The sequence below is a fragment of the Diadema setosum genome, chromosome 16, assembly GCF_964275005.1.
Source record: "Diadema setosum chromosome 16, eeDiaSeto1, whole genome shotgun sequence".
Taxonomy (NCBI): domain Eukaryota; kingdom Metazoa; phylum Echinodermata; class Echinoidea; order Diadematoida; family Diadematidae; genus Diadema; species Diadema setosum.
The window spans coordinates 6,789,983-6,812,089 of NC_092700.1; the positions used below are offsets into that span (position 1 = coordinate 6,789,983).

The 22,107-nt window shown below is 38.9% G+C and overlaps 1 protein-coding gene across 1 annotated transcript; it reads right to left on the bottom strand.

Moving 5' to 3' along the window:
• Positions 1-1,282: 1,282 nt before the first annotated feature.
• LOC140240240 (glutathione hydrolase 1 proenzyme-like) lies at positions 1,283-20,854 on the bottom strand. The gene is made up of 11 exons (XM_072320030.1): positions 20,755-20,854; positions 14,108-14,298; positions 11,133-11,284; positions 9,628-9,748; positions 8,845-8,912; positions 7,662-7,735; positions 7,065-7,246; positions 5,754-6,226; positions 4,985-5,099; positions 4,088-4,328; positions 1,283-2,908 (listed from the first exon to the last, which is right to left on the bottom strand). The coding sequence occupies exons 1-11, from the start codon at positions 20,852-20,854 to the stop codon at positions 2,745-2,747; spliced, it is 1,881 nt and encodes a 626-aa protein (XP_072176131.1). The 3' UTR covers positions 1,283-2,744.
• Between the last annotated feature and the right edge of the window lie 1,253 nt (positions 20,855-22,107).

The window sequence follows — 22,107 nt, forward strand, 5'->3', positions numbered from 1 at the left end:
ACCTCCTCTCATCATAAAAAGGACTTAAAAATTAATACAATTTCCTTGTTATATCAGGTTTCAGAGTACAAAAGCAAAGAAATATAAAGAATTGGTACCTACAAAATCACTTTGTTATACAGATTTGCTATACGGGCCTATCTGAGCTCTTTATAACAAAGTTCCACTATATTACTGTTTTGTTTTTCTCTTGTGTTTCTTTTTTTTTTCTAAATTGAATTGTACTTAAAGCTATCATATGAGCCTTTGACTATTAAACAAGTTTACTAACACTTATCATAGAATCCATTTCAACGACAAGCGGTTGGGTTCTCTTAAAAGTCATGGGAATCTGATAACTGTGGGTAGGGAAGGGTTCATATACAATTTGTACTCCTGACATCTTACACTGTATGACTGTCAGTACAACAAAGACATTTCATCTATCAAGACAGTGCACACAGTATTCCATGACAGCTATCTGAGTTGAGAGGCAGAAGGGGCTTATAACACAGAGTAGAGTGCGACTGAGTTAACATCCTTTGCTTCTAAAAATATGTGATGTATACTTTGCTTCTGAAAACATGCGATGTATACAAATCCACCAATGTGCACAAAAGGATATTGAGCAGAAATATACATTTGGCACATGGGTCAGTAAGAGAGTTGTCCTGCAGAAGGACCTGTGCATGTTCTACCCCTTTCACAAATTCCTAAATATGTTACATGCACGGTAGGTTTCTAAAGTTATCCAACTCTTGACTAAACTCGGCAGTACTCAATATCTACATCTGCTATTTCATATTTGTGAATATTTCCAGGTAGGTGCAGTCCTTTTCGCCAGTTTTGAAAACAATAATGCTAAAATGAAATAAACACAGAGGTATTCAAGAGGAAATTGAAGAGTAATTTTTTGTGCATTTTTTTAAATTTTGTCTCCTCAAACCTGACAGTCAGTCTTAATCTCCACATTGGGATAAAAATAAAATCAGCCTCAATATAATTCAATCTACAGTGTATCATCTCCCATGTTATAGCTAAAATCATAACACAAGAAAAATACAGATTGTCACAATTTGCCACAACAAAGTCAAATTGAATTTCAAGCAAAACAGAAATTACTATTTTTGAGTGACAACTACTGTAAAACCAGAATTTTTCATGTGCAGTTTAACACAAACTTCGCACAAGTAGAAATTTGCAAAATTTGAATGCAAACAAAAGTTCTTGCCTACACTATAAGAATTGAATGCCACTGGCAATTCGTGAAAACTTCATGTTGTGAAAAAGGCTGTCAGCTCCAATTTACAAAAATTTCAAGCCATGAATATTTCTTGTTTTACAGCAGTAAATTCTAGTACTCTGAAAGCTCTCTCTAAAATATCTGGCAAACAAATTTCAGAAATGTTTCTTAATATCTTATTACACACCTCACTCATGACGTCTCAAACAATATTGCAGATACATCAGCACAAGAATACATTACAAGCTTCTTTAGCATTTGAAATTTTTTCATCAGCCAGAAGGAAAACCTGTGATGAGGAACGTATCCACTTTTGATGCACATTGTCAAAACTGGAAAGGCGGAAATTGGAATCCTATATTCTCAACTACTCTTGCTCAGACGACATTAATCCTTTTGCTCTCAGAGCCTTATTACCTGTATAAAAGTAGTAGAAGCCTATCAGTCCCAAGTTAAAAAGACTTTACCATCTCAATGCAGATTTTGATTCATCCGGCTGGTGAGAAGTTAGGAAACTGGTCAAATCTGGTAGAATCTACAGAGAGAATGGTTTAACAAGTCATCGGAGTCACTTCATCATCTCTGACTGACAGGTGGGCAATAAACATTGATGGGTGAAGGGGTGGTTTCAATGGTTTTTACTGTCAAACGAAACAATCAATGGCCGATGATGCAGAGGTCCGAGTGCATCATTAGGAATTGGGTGCGTAAGGTAACTATGAAATTGTTTAACCCACTTGGCTGTGAATCGCGCGTTTAGACTAACTCATTGAGATTCCAAGGTTACTGCATGCACGCTATTCCGACTGACATGCAAAAACACATGTGCATCATCTGTTTTATAGTAGGGTGGATACATTTTTGCCAGAAATGCTTTCTTTTTATCATGTTTCTGACAATTACCGATACTTGGCAAATTCACTTGATCATACATTTCCTTTTGGCTTGTCAGTAATTCAAACCATTCGAAAGAGCAGACAGCAAAAACTGATGCATGACTCTCAACCTATGAGATTGCAGAATTTTTTCAACCTGCCCTAAAATAGAATACATCTATTCTCATATACTCTGGTGAAATGAGTAAAATGTGTTCATACAAACTGTATACCACAGAACAGAGAATACTGCATAGCTCACATACTTTGACAGGCAAGATTTTTGTGATTTCTTACTACACAGTTCCCCATGCGTGACACATAAAAACGACATAAATCGTCTTAAAGTGGTCTCTGTAGAGTTCCCCGATTCCTCCGCTGCTACACTGTAGCTCCGACAAGTTGCACTCTTTGAATCATCCTTGGGGGAAATTCCTTCTCCCATTTCCAAGAGGTCAGACATGACTTGACAGCACACCAATGACATCACTCCATCCGCAATCATATTTTATCTTGTTTGCAACTGTTGCCTTGAATAGCTGCAACACGAGTTCATTTCTCTGAGACTTTAGTACGAAACTATTGCAATGTTATTGGGGATTAAAAAATAACATGTCCCTCAATTTGAAAGTCAACGAGTTTGCAGTTTAGTAGAAGTCCGCCTCCGCCCCGAGACTTCTACTGTCGGAATGTGCAGACAGGTGGTCTTTGACCTCCGAGGCGATGTTGGCGACCCCGAGGTCATTTTGTCGCACCTCAACTTTGTGCCCTAAAGTTGTAAGTTCGGCTACTATACTGGCATTCAGGTTAGCTGAAAGAGAAAAAAACATAAACAAGAGTTAGACAAGAGAAGGCACATTATCAAAATTCTAAACACGCTTGCTGGCATAAATGAATAAACAACACAAGTATATCTTAACCCTTTCAAGACGAGTCCCGAGTATTCTCGGGCAGGTGTCTATGGGAAATGTGTGTTGTGGAAAAATCAAACAATCAATCAACAATCACATATTTTGTATTTAAAATTTTCTGTTAGTTCCATCAAGTCACATACCCCAGTGAGTAACTACATCAGTCCTTCATTTTATAAATGCCTATCACATGTCACTTTCTTTATGTTCCTCTCATTTGCTCTATTTGTACCTATTTCATCTATCTATCTATCTATCTATCTATCTATCTATCTATCTATCTATCTATCTATCTATCTATCTATACCCATCCATACACTTACAGGAAGAAAGGATAATTGATATGTAATCCAATATCCACTATTTGTAACTTCATGTATTTCTAATATACGAATCAGGAATTCCCAACGACTTTGCGATTGGTCGAATTTATGATCGAGAAGTCCGGTAGTGAACGGAGAAATGTACACGCGTACATCATATTCACATCGGGATCAGAGTCGATATTTTCGTGTGTCTTTAATTTCGCAAATAGCACTCGACTCGCGAAAATAAAAACCTTGCGAAATATTCAGCGTATACAGTAATCCTATTTTGCTGTGGACACATCTGTAGCAAATACCCTTGTATCTGTCCAGCCATCTACTTATTTATCTGTTTATCTATCTATCCATCTATCTGTACAAATATCTCTACCCATTCATCCATACGCTCACAAAAGAAAGCAATTATACACAATATGCACTCCAATATCCTTCACTATTCGTAAATGTCCTGTACTTGCTAATATAATCCTACCTTCCTGTGGACTCATCTCTAGGTAACATGCTTCTATCATACTTGTCCATCTATCTACTTATCTATTTGTCTATCTATCTATCCGTCTATCTACACAAATATCTTTATCCATTCATCCCTATGGTAACAGAAAGAAAGCAATCATGACCATACATAATTATTCTGATATCATGCACTCTTCACAAACTTTCTTGTACTTCAAAATACAATCTTATCTTCCTACAGACTCATTCCTAGGTAACACCCTTCTTGTGACGATATTCTGCGACGATGTCTCTCACCTTCTACTTCCACCACGTTCTCGTAGAGAGACGGGAAGACTCTCGTTCTCCTTTCCACAGCCTCGTCGAGAGTTTGGTTAAGGGTCATAACCTTCAGGGCGACGTCCACTGACGCCGACTGGATGGCGCTACTCCCCGTGCCGGCTACGGCAAAGCGACTCAGGCACAAGTTCTGCGAACTCCAGGCCACTAGTGGGACCATGTTGGATAACGGGCGTCGCCCGGGAGCAATGGAATTGGCCTAGGAAGGTGAATGAGATTAAGAAAGATGAGAGGGATGATAATTCACTGAAATGTGAGATTTATTGTAAGTTTTCAACATTTTGGATTGATATTTATCATACAAATATCAATTGATTCATAATTTTTACACAGCGAAGCCACTTACTGTAAAAATATGAGATATCACCTGCATAGAGGTATATTATAATGCTTGATATCCACCCTTGAATAATACCTTTTCCAAGAGATTATATTTACCTGAAGCACAGAGAGGTGTGAGAAAATATAACTCCAAGGGGACTGTTCAGCATTTAACCGTTATATTACACTGATAAACAAGGCAATATTTGTTATATTATAGATAGAATACAAATATACGAATATATATACACATCATTTCATTCTAGCCCCATCAATAGCAAGTCAAATTCTGGAATTACTGCAGGCAACATAACAATATCAATCCTTGCTGCACGAGACATGTGAGTGCATTTCGACAAACCACCTAACAGTATCTATGTAGACCACAGGTAAGTATCATACACAGCAGCATCACCGCATTATCACAAACGTCCTCTCTCCTAAACATTTCCCACAAGGCTTAAAAATTCAGATTGAATCGTTTTAAATTTGTTTTTACTAAAACTGAATATAATGAGCATGATAGAAACTAACCTCAGGAACTTCAAAGGAGAGAACTTTGCCAGGCCAGTTAAAACTATTCATGGCACTATTAAGGATGATACCACTCAGTGTCATTAGACCGCTTCCAAACGGCGCATTTAATGAGCTGAAAAAAAGAAGACATAAACACAAATGCACAAATCTGAGAGACAAAGGTCGATGTAACAAATGTATTTCCTCTACCATCTCTCTATATGGGATGTACATGTACACATGAAGACACGCAGCGTAGTTTGACACCCATGTACACTGATAATCAAGCATACCAAACATAAACAAACTAACAAAAAAAAATCATTCACTAAACTTACTTGATAAAACAAAAGACTTTCACAGGAAGGAACTAAGAACAGTATGATGCAGCCAAAATGTTCAAACTTGGTGGAGTTGTAAAGAATCAAAATGCCTTTCAGTATCAACATTGCAACCCTTCCGCCATCCCAACACACACAGGTAATAAAAAATAACCCAAATATAATTTAAGGAAGGGTATAAGAGGGTGACATTTATTGTTGTACTCTGCAAACTACACAGAATGCATGAATAAGCCTACATCTGATGTAAGCACCTCTCTAACTAAAGCAATTTTCTACAAAGGAAATCTGACTGTTTAAATAAAATGTTTCAGAAATAAATGTCAAAGGAAAAACCTTATTAGTTTAAATGTTGATTTTTTATGCAAATCATGGAATAGATCGAATACTGGCAATTTTAAAGAACTCAGCCTTATGCAGAACATATAGACTAGACTTTGGCTGACCTTGATAATGACACAATGTTGTTTTGTTCATCCACGACAGTGACTAGGGCTGTCGCCTTGTTGAAAGACAGGGGCTGCAGAACGTCGCCCTCAAAGTAGTGGGAGGGCCGATATGTGGCCGTGTCGTTGACGGCATCACGTATCCTCTCACCGCTCTCCTGCCCGAGCATGGCACCCGTCATGTTGGCCACGATCGGGGTCTGCTCGGGGTCGCCGAGCTGGCGCGACATCGCGGCGGCGAACTTCGACACCTCGATGAGGCGGTGGTACTCCAGGCCCCTACTGATGGAACCGGGCGTGGTCAGGTTGTACCCCCCAAGGGCATTGAGGATGGTGAGCACCTCAGGTCCGGAGCTGGGTGAGGGGAGACTGTAGACCTGGTGGCGACTGTAGGAAGACTGAATTGGCTCCACCGGTAGAGCTTCGTAATTCTCTACATCTTGAACAGTCATGATGCCATCAGCATCAGTAACCTTTACATTCAGTCAAGGTGGAGATTCACACAAACACATCAAAACAAAAACAAATAAAACGACATAAAAAATGGTCAGGTATGAAATATACATATATACAAGACGAAGCATGAAATCATTTTTTTTTTCAACAAAACATCTGGGAGTTCAGCTATCAAGCCTCATTTTTGCAGGTGTACAAAATTAAAGTAATGATAATTTTTTAGGTGTATTATTTCATATAAATAGACAACACAGATAGATCTTTTAGACAGAAATATAGATAGATAGCTGGCTAGATAGAGTGATAGAAAGATACAAAGACACAATTGCATATAGGCATACTGTAGATAGGTAGATCACAAGATAGGTACATAGATAGAGAAATAGATGGAATATCTTCACTTTACTGTATCTGCATAAGTAGAATGATACTAAGCCAAATTGTAGATCAATAGATAAAAATAGGTAGCTAGATATACATAGAAATAAATGGAATATATTCACTTTATACTGCATCTACATCTAGATAGAAAGATACAAAGACTCAATTGTAGATAGGTAGATAAAAAGATAGGTATATAGATATAGAAATAAATTGAATATATTCACTTACTGTATCTATATAGATGGATAGAAATATACCAAGACACAATTGTAAATAGATAGATACAATGTAGAAAGATAGGTACATAGACAGACAGAGAAATAGATGGAATATATTCACTTACAATATCTTCACATAGATGGATAGAAAGATACAAAGATGCAATTGTAGATAGATAGATAGATAGATAGATAGATAGATATAGATAGGTATATAGAGAGATAGAGAAATAGACTGAATGTTGTCACTTACTGTATCTACTATTTCCTGGAGTACGGTCCCATTATAGAGGGCAAGTGATCCCTGGGTGGCTATACTCTGCAGGAGTCGAGCGAGAGACGGCCGCCTGATGGTGTCGTTGGCAACCTTGTTCTGGTAGAGATCTCTCAGGTTCTGGGACATCGATGAAAAGTCTGCTTCTGCTATATCGGCAGCTGAGAGACAAAAAAGGTCAATTCACTTCAGGATGGTTTCAAATTTCGCAACTACCAACCTTGATCAAATATGTGCATGTACAGTCCCACCTCAGTTTAATATCAGGCCATTTTCCAGATATGTCTGTTGTCTGCACATGGACTGACACACGACTGTCTTCACATTTTTCACTGAGAAACTTTCCTGGAGCCAAATGCACATTAGCCATTCTCTCTCAATTATAGAATTTAGGTGATGAATATGAAAGTAGGGCATTACTAAAATGTATCAGTATGACACAATGTATATCAACCAAAATTCTGCTCTTACAACAATGAAAAAGACATCTTGTATGTCACTAGACTAATAGTCTCATAAGGGAGATACACACACATTCACATGCATACATTAATGTACACATAGTGACTGACTCACCTAGCTGTGCCGTGACCTTGAATCCCGTCCTAGCCAGCTCTATAGATGGCTTGACCAAGTCTTCCCATCGTAGCCTGAAACAAACACATTAACACTTGAGTGGTACACCTGTATGCTCACAAGAAGGGCAACCTTAGCCAAACACTTAACACTCAACTTGTCTACTTGTATGATCATACATATGGAGTAGCCTTTAACAAGCACAGACAACATTTAACTCAAACACATACACTTGAATTGTACACCTGTATGCTTTACACAAAGAGCAACCTTAGCTAAACACTTAACACTTAACTTGGGAATCTACCTGTATGATCATAGGCAAGGAGTAGCCTCACCCAAGCACATACAACATCTAGCACAAATACATACACTAAATTGTACACCTGTACTCTGTGGACATAAAGAGCAGCCTTAGCCAAGCACTAATGCTAGAAATGTCCACCTGTATGATTATAAACAAAGGAGCCTTTAAACTCAAAAAATCCCACACATACTTGAATTATACAGACAGATCAGCTTTACAGCCAATATTTACACCTATTACACTTAAATTGTCAATTTGTATGATCGTGGACAAAGAGTAGCCCTAAACACGGAACACTGTTACATTTACACTTGAATGTGTACCGTCAGACAATACTTCAATTGTACACCTATGTGATCATACACAAAGATCATCAAAAATTCCACAAAATCCAATTTCATTTTCAACTCTGCTGATGAATGTCTTCACATCCCAAATTCAGGAATGATATACATGCTTAAAATATATCCCAGATTTTTTAATCGTTTCATTTTCTTTTCTATTCTTTTTGCCATAAATTTATGCACTAAACTCTGCCCCTGTTTGTTTATTTGTTTTCCTTGTTTTACTTGATATCAGCAACTGCGCACTTCAGCACATCACTATGTCCACATTGTTACTCTCCACCCATGAGTATAAATGGATACCTGGTACGATGAGAATGCTGGTTGATCAGCATGTGCATGTCTGTAAACTGGCGACTGGCTGGAATGCTCCCCAAGGAGTGGGGAGTGAGCACTGTCAGTGCTGGTTGGAAATAATGTATCCAGTGACCAGGGTAATAAGAGTACAATTATGCACTTTGAGCACTACACAGTACAGAGTGGAGTGCATATAAAGTTATTGAAGACCGAGTCTGAAAGGAGACTAACTCACTTTCCGTGCTGCTTCCACGCCATCTCTAGACCTCTTAGCTCTCCAGGTACCGCCACAGACAAGCCGCTCTGTTGAAAGTTTGAATTGATGTTAATGGTAACATCAGCAATACAGAGAAGAGCTTACATGTCATAAATGTACTGATGACATTTCATTTATTTACACATTGAAGGGAAAAGTACCACACATTATCTATATTACATACTTGCCAAAATTTTCATTTGAGAAAGTGGTAGAATTTGGGCTGCCTATGCGAGCAGTGCTAGCTTGACATCTCTCAAAAGTGGTAGTCTACTTACACTACTACAGATTGTGATGTATCATATGGAGAACAATACAAAGAAAATATAAAGACAACTCCACAAAATTTACGGACATATATGGTATGGGTAATCTAATCCTCCCTGCTTTCTGAAAGAGGCAAGTCAAGTGCTCTTTCATTGTGCTGGAAAAGCGAATCATGTTGATTTTTCATTATATCTCTATTGAACTGTTTTTCCATTAAAAGGTATGTGATATCATGGACTGTGGCAGTCTTGTCATCCAGCGACGGTGGACTTAAACTTTAAAAATTCATAACTTTTGAACGGATTATCCTATTTTCCTCAAAATTTCACTGATGCATTTTAAAAATGTTGCTGCTTTATTAAACTCAATCCACATGCTTCCTTGGGTCTCAGTCCTCTTTAAACAATGATAACAGCAGGTGGGATGACAGATGTTTAAAAACTCCAATGGTTGCTATGATACAGAATGAAAAGGGGCTGGATGCATGTAACTTACTGGGGTTGCCGTGGGATGCGTCCCAAACATGTCAGCGGTGCTGGCCGCTGGGGCCGTTTCCCTGAAGTTGTAACCCGCCTGGTAGCCCATAACAGGATTACCTGTGATGATGAATCCGCCTCTATATTAACATCGTGATATGAAAAAAAAAAGAAAGAAAGAAAATGGATAAAGTGTATAAAGAGATGATCAGCTCAAGATTGTCTGTGCTACTGTAAAAGTGGTTTCTTTCGCGGTGGTTTTATTTTCGGGCTTTTTCGCACTTTGAGGTTGAACCGCGAATTTAACATCACGCGAAAATGTTTTGAAAAGTCGCGCAAAATTAACCACGCAAGGAAATGTTTTGAACTCGCCGCTTGTTACAATGCTATTGCTCACATGCACACACGAAGATTCCGCGCATTGCGTGTATTGATGGTTAACACACAGCGACACTGCGCAATGTACAGGTTGTAGGTACAAGCATGGTATAAAGTACTCGAGAGACGGCATTTCAGGTAAGCCTGCATTTAATTTTAATTTCTATTTTTAATAAATAAAAGAATAACTGGATTATAGTTTGGGTTTTCATGTGCAAAATAAAATAGTTCTTGCCGACTGTGAATTCACAGATTTTGCCGACCGCGAATTTAAACACACACGAAAAAGTCGGCACCGATGGAAACCGCGAAAGTATCTGTACGTGAAAGAAACCACTTTTACAGTATACATGCGCATCAATCATACTTTGCTCCATAGAATCAGACAAATACGTATTTGTCAATAAAATTACCCACAGATCGGATTCAGGATATTTTCAGGAGAGTTCATTTTATCGCTTATTGCTTTGTACATTACTGCAGGTTATGATATTATGTAAATAGCATGACCTCGGCACACCATCAAGTGAGCCAAAATAAAAACACAATCATCAAAACGAATTGGGATAGAGGCCAGCAGATCCACAGTTTTCAAATATAGGCCAGTTCCTCGATCACACATGTTGAATTTTCATCAATACACAGATGATATGGAACATCATCAATGTGTTGTAAAACCAGACATTTTCATGTTCATGAACTTTCATGAATTTTGCGGGGAGGTATGATTTGCCAAATGTAAAATGAACTTACATATTCTAATTTTTTTTTTTCTACACAATCAAATACACATAGTACATTCATATATATTTTTTCACAGATGGCAATTTGCGAAAGTTTTACGCCATGAAAAAGGCCCTTGGCTCCAATTTGTGAAAGTTTTACGCCACAAGTGTTTGTGGTTATACTGTAGAAGTGGATATTTTTGAATGACTAATTTTGGGTGAGAAGAGTTTGACATGTTTTCAATTCCACGGAATGCAGACATCAACTATTGGAACATATGGCAAGCAAAAATATTTGTGTGATTCTATTTTTGCACTAGCTTCCTGTAGCACGAAATGCGCAAAAATTTCAACACCATGACAATATTAACTTTTACAGTACAGTACTTATTCTTATTAAAAGTTGGTTTGATAGTCTTACCCTCCCAGACCCGAGTAGTGCCCATGCACCACCCCAAGACAGAATGTAGCTGCCACTGCAGCGTCTATGGCATGACCTCCATGTCGTAGGGTGTTGGCTCCGATCTCCGAACAGACCTCCACGCTGGTGGCTACGGCCCCGTGGGATTTCACCTGTTGGAGTTCAAAGACATCCAGTGATTATTCCACCTTTAAACTGGTTCCATGACATTTGCTCCTACGACAATTGTTCCCATGTAATATCTGCACGCTATTAAGAAAGCCAAACATAAATTCTACCCTCAAACATAAACCTAGCCCGAATCCTAATCCTCACATCAAACTCAGTCTAAAACCCTATCACAACCCTATTAAACCCTAAGTCCATGGAGAAAATAAGACCGGAACAACTGTCGCAACTGTCATGTCACCCCCTAAAATACAAGACTGGCCAGCTGGGGTCAACTTCAACAATTAAACTGCCCAAATGAGCAGGGGCATCAAACATCAAATGTGGAGAAAGATAAAAATGCTTACACATACAATTGTAATAAAGACATTATTTACTCACATCATGGACCTAGCAAAAAAGATTTACTCAAAGAGAGCTTTTCCTCTCCCCCTTTTCTATACTGTTTTTCTTAACATGCTTTTACCTATAGGGCCTATCTACTTCCAAATAAAGTTTTGCTTTTCATAATTTCTGTAATGTTCCCCACCCCCCCCCCCACAAAAACCCCCAAATTTATACAAAAAAGATTAACAAAAAAACAAATAATTGAACATATGGCAGGCAAAAGATGTGCATCCTTGCTACAGGTTATAAAAAATGATCCAAGAAGCCCTATGAAATGCAAGGATTGGAGCAGTCCTGTGTTTAATACAACCATCCAAATTTCATCACACACAAAAAGGAATACAATGAGTGAGGGAAGAAGAAATAAATGAGAAGCCCACGGCATGAGGCTACCCTGGTTAGCCCCAATCAGCCGCTTCATTGAGCGAGACTGCCTCCCATCAACTTCGTGGCAATCAAAATCTAACCGGGCCTGGATTAGATGACATAAATTGCCAGCATGGATTCAATAACACGTTTATGAAGGAAATTTGATATAGTAGCAATAAATATGAGTAATGCCGGAGACATCGTGAAATATTTATGAAGCACTTCACATAATGCACTGTTATATAAGTACATAATATTATTGCTGTATTGCTGTTGGAATTACAGTATATGCAGGATATATCGTGACAGGACAAAAGGTCACTCTAGTTTTAGTGTGTCATGTTTGAAAGATTAATAAAAGATCACCTTTCAGCAGTTACATATGTATGGTCATTCTTTACAATTGCCTTTGGTGATGCCTGGTGGTTATGTAAATGAAGAAGAGTCTATTAGAGATCAGAATAGGAAGCCTGTTGCATGCACTGATCCTCTCATTTTTTTTTTTTCTGTGTGTGCGTCTGTGTGTGGGTGTGTGTGTGTACTTTGCTGACTGGCAAACCGAATCTACCGCTGTTTTCACACACAATGGTTATTGGTTTTTTGATCGCAATGCAAAACATAATTGCAACTATTCACACATGCTGTGCAGGAAATATTATCCTGATATTTTGACAACAAAAAACAAAAAATCAGCAGTGACCAGGGGGCATTTCATGAAGTGTCTTGTCCCACAAATCTGTGGGACAAACTTTCTCTCAGCCAATCAGATGCAAGGATTTCAGTAGCTTATCACAGTTTGTCAGAAAAAATATTTGACAAAACGCTTCGTGAAATGCCCCCCCCCCCCCCCCATATGCGCACAAATTTCAAATCCATGAACGGATAAGATGTCTGTGTGCGCATGCGCTGGCCGTCAATTCAGTGTAGCCCTCCCAAGGTCCTCTCGACCGAGTCACATTCAGTCATCAATTCACACAGAAAGGGACTATTGGCAGAACCAAACGTTGCCCGAAGCCTGTTTTCAATACTTCAACTTAACTGGTAAGTCTTCAAATTGAAGAAATTTTTGGATTTTAAGTTGATATTTACCCGCGATACTAGTCTGTCATGATCCTGAATGCTACAATGCGCAGCCCCATCATGCTATGCGTATGGGGCTGCTGGTCGCTATACGTATGGGGCTACTGGTCGCAGTTAATTGCATGATTACTAAAGACATGAGAGCACTTTGGGGCGAGTAAGTTTCACAGTGTTAGTTATATGAAAGGTACTTTAACCTGGAACACAAACTAAGACAAGGAAATTCAGGGAAACTTTTGAGGTACCAAAACTTTATATTATCTTTCAAAGAGTCGATTTGCGATGCAGATTGCGACAATTTGTGTGTCCACGCATATGAGATAACCTTTTTTGGCATCCTGGTGCAAAACTCTAGTTTTATATAAAAAACTTGTTAAAGGACAAGTCCACCTTCATATAAATGTGGGTTGAGTGAATGCAACAATATTAGTAGAACACATCAGTGAAAGTTTGAGGAAAATCCGACAATTCGTTCAAAAGTTATGAATTTTTAAAGTATCTGCGCAATCACTGCTGGATGAGAAAACTACTACAGTGCATGTTGCATGCGTACAAAAGGAAAATGTAAAGGGAATTTCACAAAACTTTACTTTTGGAATAAAGTGCACATTTCTTGGACTTGTTACTGATATATGTTAAGGATAATATTATTCCCTTTGCCTTCTGAAAGAGATAAGTTGAGTGTTCTTTCGTTATGCGAGAAAAGTGAAAATGAGTTGAATTTTCTTTATACTTTCTTTTACACCGCTGTACACATGTGACATCACAAGCCATAGTAGTCTTCTCATCCTGCCGAGACTGAGCAGAAACTTTAAACTTTTGAATGGATTGCCCGATTTTCCTCAAACTCTCACCGATGTGTTCTACTAATATTGCTGCATTCACTCAACCCACATGTCTATGAGGGTGAACTTGTCCTTTAATTTCACTCATCTTTTTAAGTCAAGGGTAGCATTGACATTACAACTGACCTGTGTCTGGCCAGTAAGGATGGAGATGATCATCCCAATCGTGATGGCCACCGAGAATATGACGGAAGACACGATGATGAAGCGCAGTCCGTCCACGCCGCAGATCTGCTCCCTCTGAATGACCACGGGATCTTTGAGCGGTTCGGTCTCTCGCTTCCCTGGCCCATCGGACTTGATGAGGGCGTGCTTGTCTGGAGAAAATATAATTAACCAATAAAATACCTAATGTCAGCAGGTTTAATCTCGCAGATTGTTTAATTGAAAAAGGATCAAGTTTGTTTTCATAAAAACAAGTTCATTTTCCTCCAGAAAACAGCAGCTCTCATGTGAAAGTGCATGAAATATCACAATATTCGCACTCTTGCAAGCAGATACTCATGACACAAACTGTTGGATATTTTTTGCTTATTTTTCATGATGCACCTATCATGATCCTCCATACTAGATACCTTTTACAGAGACAGCAACAGAGCATGTTTGTTTGTGTGTCGTGTGTGTCTGTGCACGTGCGTGTGTATATAGTTCCTGTCTGTATAGCATGCTTTCAGACACTCTCCTGTGTACACCGTAGTATATCATGAAATGTATGGTGATCCATGCAAATGCAGGATACTAGCAATGCAGTATTGAGGAAATCAATGCTTTGTAAAAGAAAAAGAAAAAACGAAAGAAAAAAAAATCCACACTCACCAAATTACCCCCCCCCCCCCCCCCCCCCGGAGAGAGGGGGAGAGAGAAAGGGAAGAGCAAGAAAATAATCTCAAAAATATAACAGAGACCAGAAATCAATACTGTACAGTCATCACCATATACTGGTACTTGTAGTGGGGACTCTGATACAGTGTACGTGGAAATGACACTTCACTAGAACATGATCAAGGGAACAGCAATCACTGAATCAGTATTGTGTACGAATAAAATTTCTAACTTTTTAACAAAATTAATTGTGAGTCGTATAAAGTTGGACAAAGGTCTCACTAAGTTAATGAATTGTCCCACTTTGTCCGCACTTGTAGTGCATAATTTCCTCATCTGCACATTTGTTGAGTACTGTATACGCCATTATTTTCGCGTACAGATATTTTCGCGAATGACGAGGTCATAGACATTTTCGCGAGATGTTGTTTTCGCGAATCGACGCCGACGCTTACGTTAATGCTCTATTAACAAAGCGCATGGAGACAATTTCGCGTGTTGTTAAAATTCGCGATCCAACTCAATTCGCAAAATTCGCGAAAATAAAACCCTCGCGAAAATAACAGCGTATACAGTATACATTATGTACGCCATACGCCCTATATGATTTTAATACATCAAAAGTATGCACATAAAATGTACACAGGTACAAGTGTATAGACACCGTATGTGACTCTCATCTACAACATGTACATGTACAGGTACAGTAGTGAATCAGTTCCTGGACCCAGTACACTATCACTGACGATTTTCTGTCTTCCTGCCACACAAACAAAAAATTGAATACATGTAATATCTTTACCAATATCTTAAACTAACACACCTTCATGTGAGCAAAGGTGTATTTCAAATTTAAAATATTTTTTATTCAAACACATTGGTAAAATCCAACTTATTCAGCCACATGATGACATGGCGGGCATCCAAATCAGTGATCACATGCATCATATGAATTATGTATTCTATATTATCCATATTTACTCTGCACTTTGTCATGATTGTTTATCTTTGTCACTGTTTGATTCTTTTTTATGCTGAATAAATAAATTCAATTTGATTTTTGATTTTTTTTTTTTTTGTTAATGCTGGTTTGGCCAGATTTAAAGAGATGAAAGTGCTCAAATACGACAACTTTTAGCACATTCTGCTGGGGATATGTATACACAGGTTATTTTCATTTTTTCAACATAATGATTGAGTATGAATATGGTTAACTGCAAAATGTTGTCATGTTTTATAATTCAGATGACACAGAAATAGAATGAGATGTCAGTAAAATAGCCCTGCTCATCGATGTATTGTTTGATTGATATTGAACAAGAATGAGATAGAGATCCTGACTCCCCAAAGACTGATGCTGTATTGTACCACTTTTGAGCACTGCACGTTGACTAGCATGCCAAATGCCATCCTCTCACAGTAATGATACGAGTGAATTTCAAAATGAGTGCAAAAACTTTCAAGCTTTTCACAATTTCACTTGCAATTCAATCATTCACAGGGATGTAAAGTTCATAATCATTCCAGATAAAAAAAAAATATTTGCACAAGACACAAAGAAAGCTGGATTTAAGCCAGCCCACAGGACACAAGAACTGTAGAAGAGAGATCTAGATAAGCAGTGGCCTGATCACCAAGGTCGGACTAAAGTTATTTTCATACAATCTTGGCTAGGATTACATGTATGTGTTGTAGATTGGCTTTCTGTCTCTGCTGCCTAAAAGGAAAGTCACAGTTTCATAACCTGAAGTTTTACCTCACAACATGCCTTGAGGGAATTTTATAATTGCTGAACCGTGAAATAATTATCATCTTGTCATTAGACATTGCCACCTCTGACTTTTTCTGCATATCGGACTATTAAAGAACTTGCATGAAACTCCCTTAAAATTCCTGTTCTGTTATTCCCTTTGTATTGACAGCACAAACCAGTTTTAGATGTTTGGTTGTCTGGTAAACAGATATCAAATTAAATTGCTGGTTACCTCATGCGACACAGGTGCTGTCATCTATTTTTTTTTTAAAAAATCAATATATATCCAGCATCACCTCAGCTGTGCAAACAGTAACACACACTGCAATGCCTGGTCAGTGGTTCTAATGCCACAGCCAATTCATACGATATACCTCACATCCCTGGATATACATATTTTGCAGGTGTATAGTGGCTCGGACTTCACACAGCACACACACACATAGCACCTATCCCAGGGTTCCACAGTGCACTTGCACTCAATGGCAAGTTTAAAAGGGTTCATTTATCATGCCCTGTATGATTTTATGCATTATACAATGTATGTAGGCGGTATATATCACTGTGTTTTTGTTCGCCTAATATAGGGAATCTACTGACATGTGGAAAATCAACAATAGTTTGAGGCAAAATATTGCCTTTTCTGACACAGTGCTTTGTATACAAAGTGTCTTCAAGGCTGGCATCACCAACTTTTCTCTTGAAAAAGAAAAAGAAAACACTCCTTTAGATTTTTAAGTTTTAAGTTTTTTGATTATGAATTCAACCAATCAAGAAATATATGGCAACAGCTACATGTTTTTGCTTTAAAAAGATGTACAGCAAAAGTACCCAGACTAATTATAATGCTTATTAATGTGTTATGTCAATATTTTTGCATGATTAATTTTTCAGGCTGAGCGGCATATATTGTAGGTTCTTGAATTTGCGCTGTGCAATTGTAAACCCATTCAAAATGTGCAGAGAAATTTGTGGAGATATTTTCACGGGAATTAAAATTTGCTCTAGCCAGAAGTATCGCAAAGTACCCCCAAATTATTGTACCGTGAAAATTTATGTGTTTACAGTAAACCACAGAGAGGTGCTGTACACTGCTAAAGTCAAGAGTACCGGTATATGCCTGAGGTACACATGTATGAGTAACTAGGATATTGCATGCATGGTAGAGGCAGAACATTTGATGGAATTAAACATAGGCCTACTGTATAATGAATATAAAGTTGTATATCTGATCCAAATCAATTTGAATATTAAAATGTATAGAGTACCCACTACTACACATGCACTAGCTGCCTTAAAGGTGAACATCTGGCAGTCTTGTGGATACGATGGCTGTCTACACGTACAGTTCTGTCTAGTATTGAATCAGAAGATACTTTGGTTTGAGTTTTACCGGAGTATGCGGTGTATACATGCCCATGATTTTTTTAATATGGCAACTACTTGTACTACAACATTGAATTATTGATGCTAATGAAGAGCAATTTGTCAATAAGTTATAATACAAACAACTCAACACGAGAATTCATTTACTTTGTATTCAAATATCACTATCAATGCTATTAATTTTCATTGGCACTTTATTCACACTGCAATTAATTACTTATTTGCAATGAAAATAAAAAGATAAGATTTCTCATCACCTACATCCTATAAAGTGCACCTTTTCTCTCTCTCTCAAAATGTTCATTGATTTCCTGCCATGTCACAATCATCAAGCAAAATCAACTATTCTAAAAGCCTCCTTGGGGCGGAGCACATCACTACATTCAAAACACTGTTTGGTTAATGAATGGTGAAGTTCTTCACCTTAATTCGCTCAGTTGCAGACTTTGATTCTTGTTCAAGTGCAAGACAAACAGACAAACTGTTGTGACAGAATTAATCTTCATGAATGTTGGACTATCCAGTGGAAAGAGGGTCAATGTCCTTTTGGTGTAAACACAGCCAGCACACACTGACTACCCAAGGGCCTACTGTATCTCACCAGAAGAGACATCGCCATGACTGCCGCAACTCGTGTACTACAAACCCCCTCCCCCCAAAAAAAGGCTTGTGCTCCCACCAAGGTGACTGAAAGGTGACCTCCAAGACATCTCCAAACAAGTTGACGACTTATTCGCCCTGAAGTCACCGCACATTGCTGCAACGTCCCTGAGCTGTCTTCTCAGTCAACTAGTCATAGAAGATGTCTCTGCAACATCTCCACATCGTTGCTGGTACATTGTAGGTGTGGCCATGGATTTCCGCAAGGTCGTGGAGAAGTCTCAGAGATGTCTCCGACAAAATTAGTCTCTGCGACTTAGCCCTAACTATTCATCATGGAAAAAAAAAATAAATAAAAAAATGAACATACGCATATATTCTCTCGCAACTCCTGGAGACTAGTCTAGTCTCCAGGAGACATTATGGAGATGTTATGGAGATGTCTCCACTCCGCTACTATTGTGAGACTCGATCAAGCCACTACCAGGTCGCCATCTGTGTATTCTCAAAGCCGATGAGATACCTGATACTTACATAATAACATCCAACCTCTTTGTAAGGCGCAGTCAGAATGGAAAAAGATCGAGGAGATTAAGATCGCAAAGTCTTCGCGATCTTTTGTCGTGCAGTCACACTGGCAGCCAAACTTCTCAATCCAAATTGGGTCATTGGTGAGCGCACGAAAGAAAGAAGAAAGAGTACGCCATCCGATGACTAGTGATTGTGACATAACAATGCACATCTGTACATGACAATGGCCCCGTGCTTCAGAGACACTGCCCGCAAGCAGGTTGTGGACTGGTCATGTGACAAAGATCACGAAGTTTCAGTTTCTTGCAGTCACACTGGCAAAAGATCAAGAAGTTTGGAGGGGGTGGGGGAAAATCCCTAGCTGATGTGGGAAGTTTCGTAAGAAGTTTTGCGGTCACACTGGCAAAACTTCGAGATGTTAAAGATCACTATCTTAAACTTCTCAATCTTTTGCCAGTCTGACCGCACCTATCGATACCTTGGAGCAGGTTCCAATGCAACAAAACAAGTCTGTAGGGAACACGTACACTGTGCATATATTTGCCTCATCAAGGAAATTCATCCCTCCTCAAAAAAGAGGTCATGTTTTTTTTTTTCTGCATTTGCTTGTGCATTTCTTTGTTTAAAAGCAATTTCAATACTTTTAACACTTTCAGCCACAGCCAGTCCCTATATATTCATACAATGTACGTACTACAATTACGTGTACACCTACATGTGTACTATGAGATGGCATTATGGATAAACCAAGTATTGATATAAGACACAGCGTCCCGATAGTGACCCGCTACAACAAAAGGATCCTAAAGTCGCTGACGGGTGAGCCGAAAAAATCGAGTTTGAAGTCAGATCACCAAAATCTGTCAAAACGTTCGGATTTCTGTTTTACATAATTTTGTAGTCTAATATATCTTCTATCATCTGCTGAAATTTCGAAGCTAACTGATCAAAGGAAAGGCCTGAAAATAGCATTTTCCTGGGCCATGCTTGGCTCGCCCGTCAGCGATTTTAGGATCCTTTTGTTGTAGCGGGTCACATTAGATTTACATCGTATGGCAGCATCAGACTTTTTGCACTGTCGTGTTCTAGATGAGAAAGTGACAAATACAAGGTATATGAGCCTTCACATTACACAGTATGAACTTTGTGTGCTTTTTTATCTAAAGTACTATCTACTTTGTATCTATGCTGAAAGTGTGAGGGAATTACAAGACTATTGTCATTACACAGGCCCGACAAGACAGGTGAATACAGGTGAATACACTGCATTTATAGATTAATTTGGTAGTTCTCAACAAAGCCATGCCTGCTTTATCAATAAAATACAATGTGTTGATACGAGCATTCACATACAGAGTATGAATAGTATGAATACAGTAGGCCCTACATCCTCAAATTTATTCAAACCTTATTGTTTTGAAAACATACAGTATATCTATAGCATGTATCAATGTATGACAATTCAGAAACATTAAAAATTTCCAAACCCATACCATGGAGCTAGGTATTCCACTAAAAAAAAAAAAAAAAAAAAAAAAAAAAAGGATGATGATGAAGAAAACAGATCATGAAAGATGAAAGATTTGAAGAAGAATTGTATAAAATGTATGATTTTCAGAACAGATATAATTATATTATAACACAACATATCGTCCTACAGCTATAATGTGAATTTGGTTACCTTGTTTGCGAGGTGCGATCCGAACTTCGATCGGATCCGAGCCAGGATTGTCTCCTATGGTATTGGAATCTGTTGGGACGGTCACTTCATCGCTGGCCATCATTCTATCACCAAATGCTGACCACTCCTACAATAATTCACTTGACCAAGACACGCGATGTGATTTTGAAGTAGTGTAAATAATAGCAGCCTCTGATTTGAATATCGTTATTCTGTCAGATTTTTCAATTGATGACTCAGTGTTTCTGAATAAAAATTGGAGGATACTCTGATGAAAGGTTCAAAATGCGGCATGCAGGTCTATCCTTGAAGATTGTGAGGAATGGCTCAATGCAGTCTACTGTGTGGGCAGCACAGACCAAGACATCAACACAATTTGCTCAGTAGGTAGAAGCACCTCCCTGGTAGAAGCAACGTCTCACATCACAGGCAATGCAGAGTTTGTCTTCTCAAGACAGATTCTATGATTGCCTTGGAGTAGTACAGCATCTACGATTTACAAAATGCCTTTCCACAGGTGGCAGTGAATCCAGACACAACGGAGTGCCAGCACTTGGCTATACTCTTCCCACACCAAAGGTTTGAAAGGGAATTCCTCAGGGTTATTAAAATTGAAGTCTTCAAGTTTTATGTGCACGGAGTATGTCGTCCTGAAGTCGACTCGCCGCTAATTTTCCTTCCCGTTCTCTCTCACTCTCTATTCTTATCAGTCTCTCTCGCAAGCTGTGGCCTACAGAGAAACAGTCGGCCTGGGAGGACCCGTCCGCTAGGAGCACCGTGCAGTCAGTGATGGTGATGATGGGGGAGATGCAGTTATGCTAATCACCGCATCCCGGCTTGGATGTCTCTCCCCGTGATAGCGAGGGAGAGGTCTGGAGGTTTATACGAACAGGTTGTGTGTACCGACACACGCTCGCTACACATTTGATTAATTTGCCTCCCTTTCCCTCTCTCCCTCTCTTTCACCCTCTCTCTGTTGGGTTCTCAGTGGACGGCTAAGGCTCGCTTGCCTGTGTCGTCTAAAACCTACAGTGCTGTACACTATGCTGCAGTGGTGCTGCATGCAGGCGATTTCTGGGGGTGATAATACGATACCAGGGTACCAGTAACTTTCGCCACTGTGACCTGGCGAAACCTTTTCACATGCAGCAATTGCAGCTAGGTCACCTACACGTAATGTCAGCAAAATACAGTTGTATGTCGCATTGTGATCCAATGTACAGTAGTTCATGTAGACGTCGGCATTGAGGTCGAACTATCCAGTTTGATTATATCACCATAATGAAGAGAAGCAAGGCACCGGGTAATGAGAACCAAGCAGTGTAGCTTTGCCAACCAGTCAACATACACCCT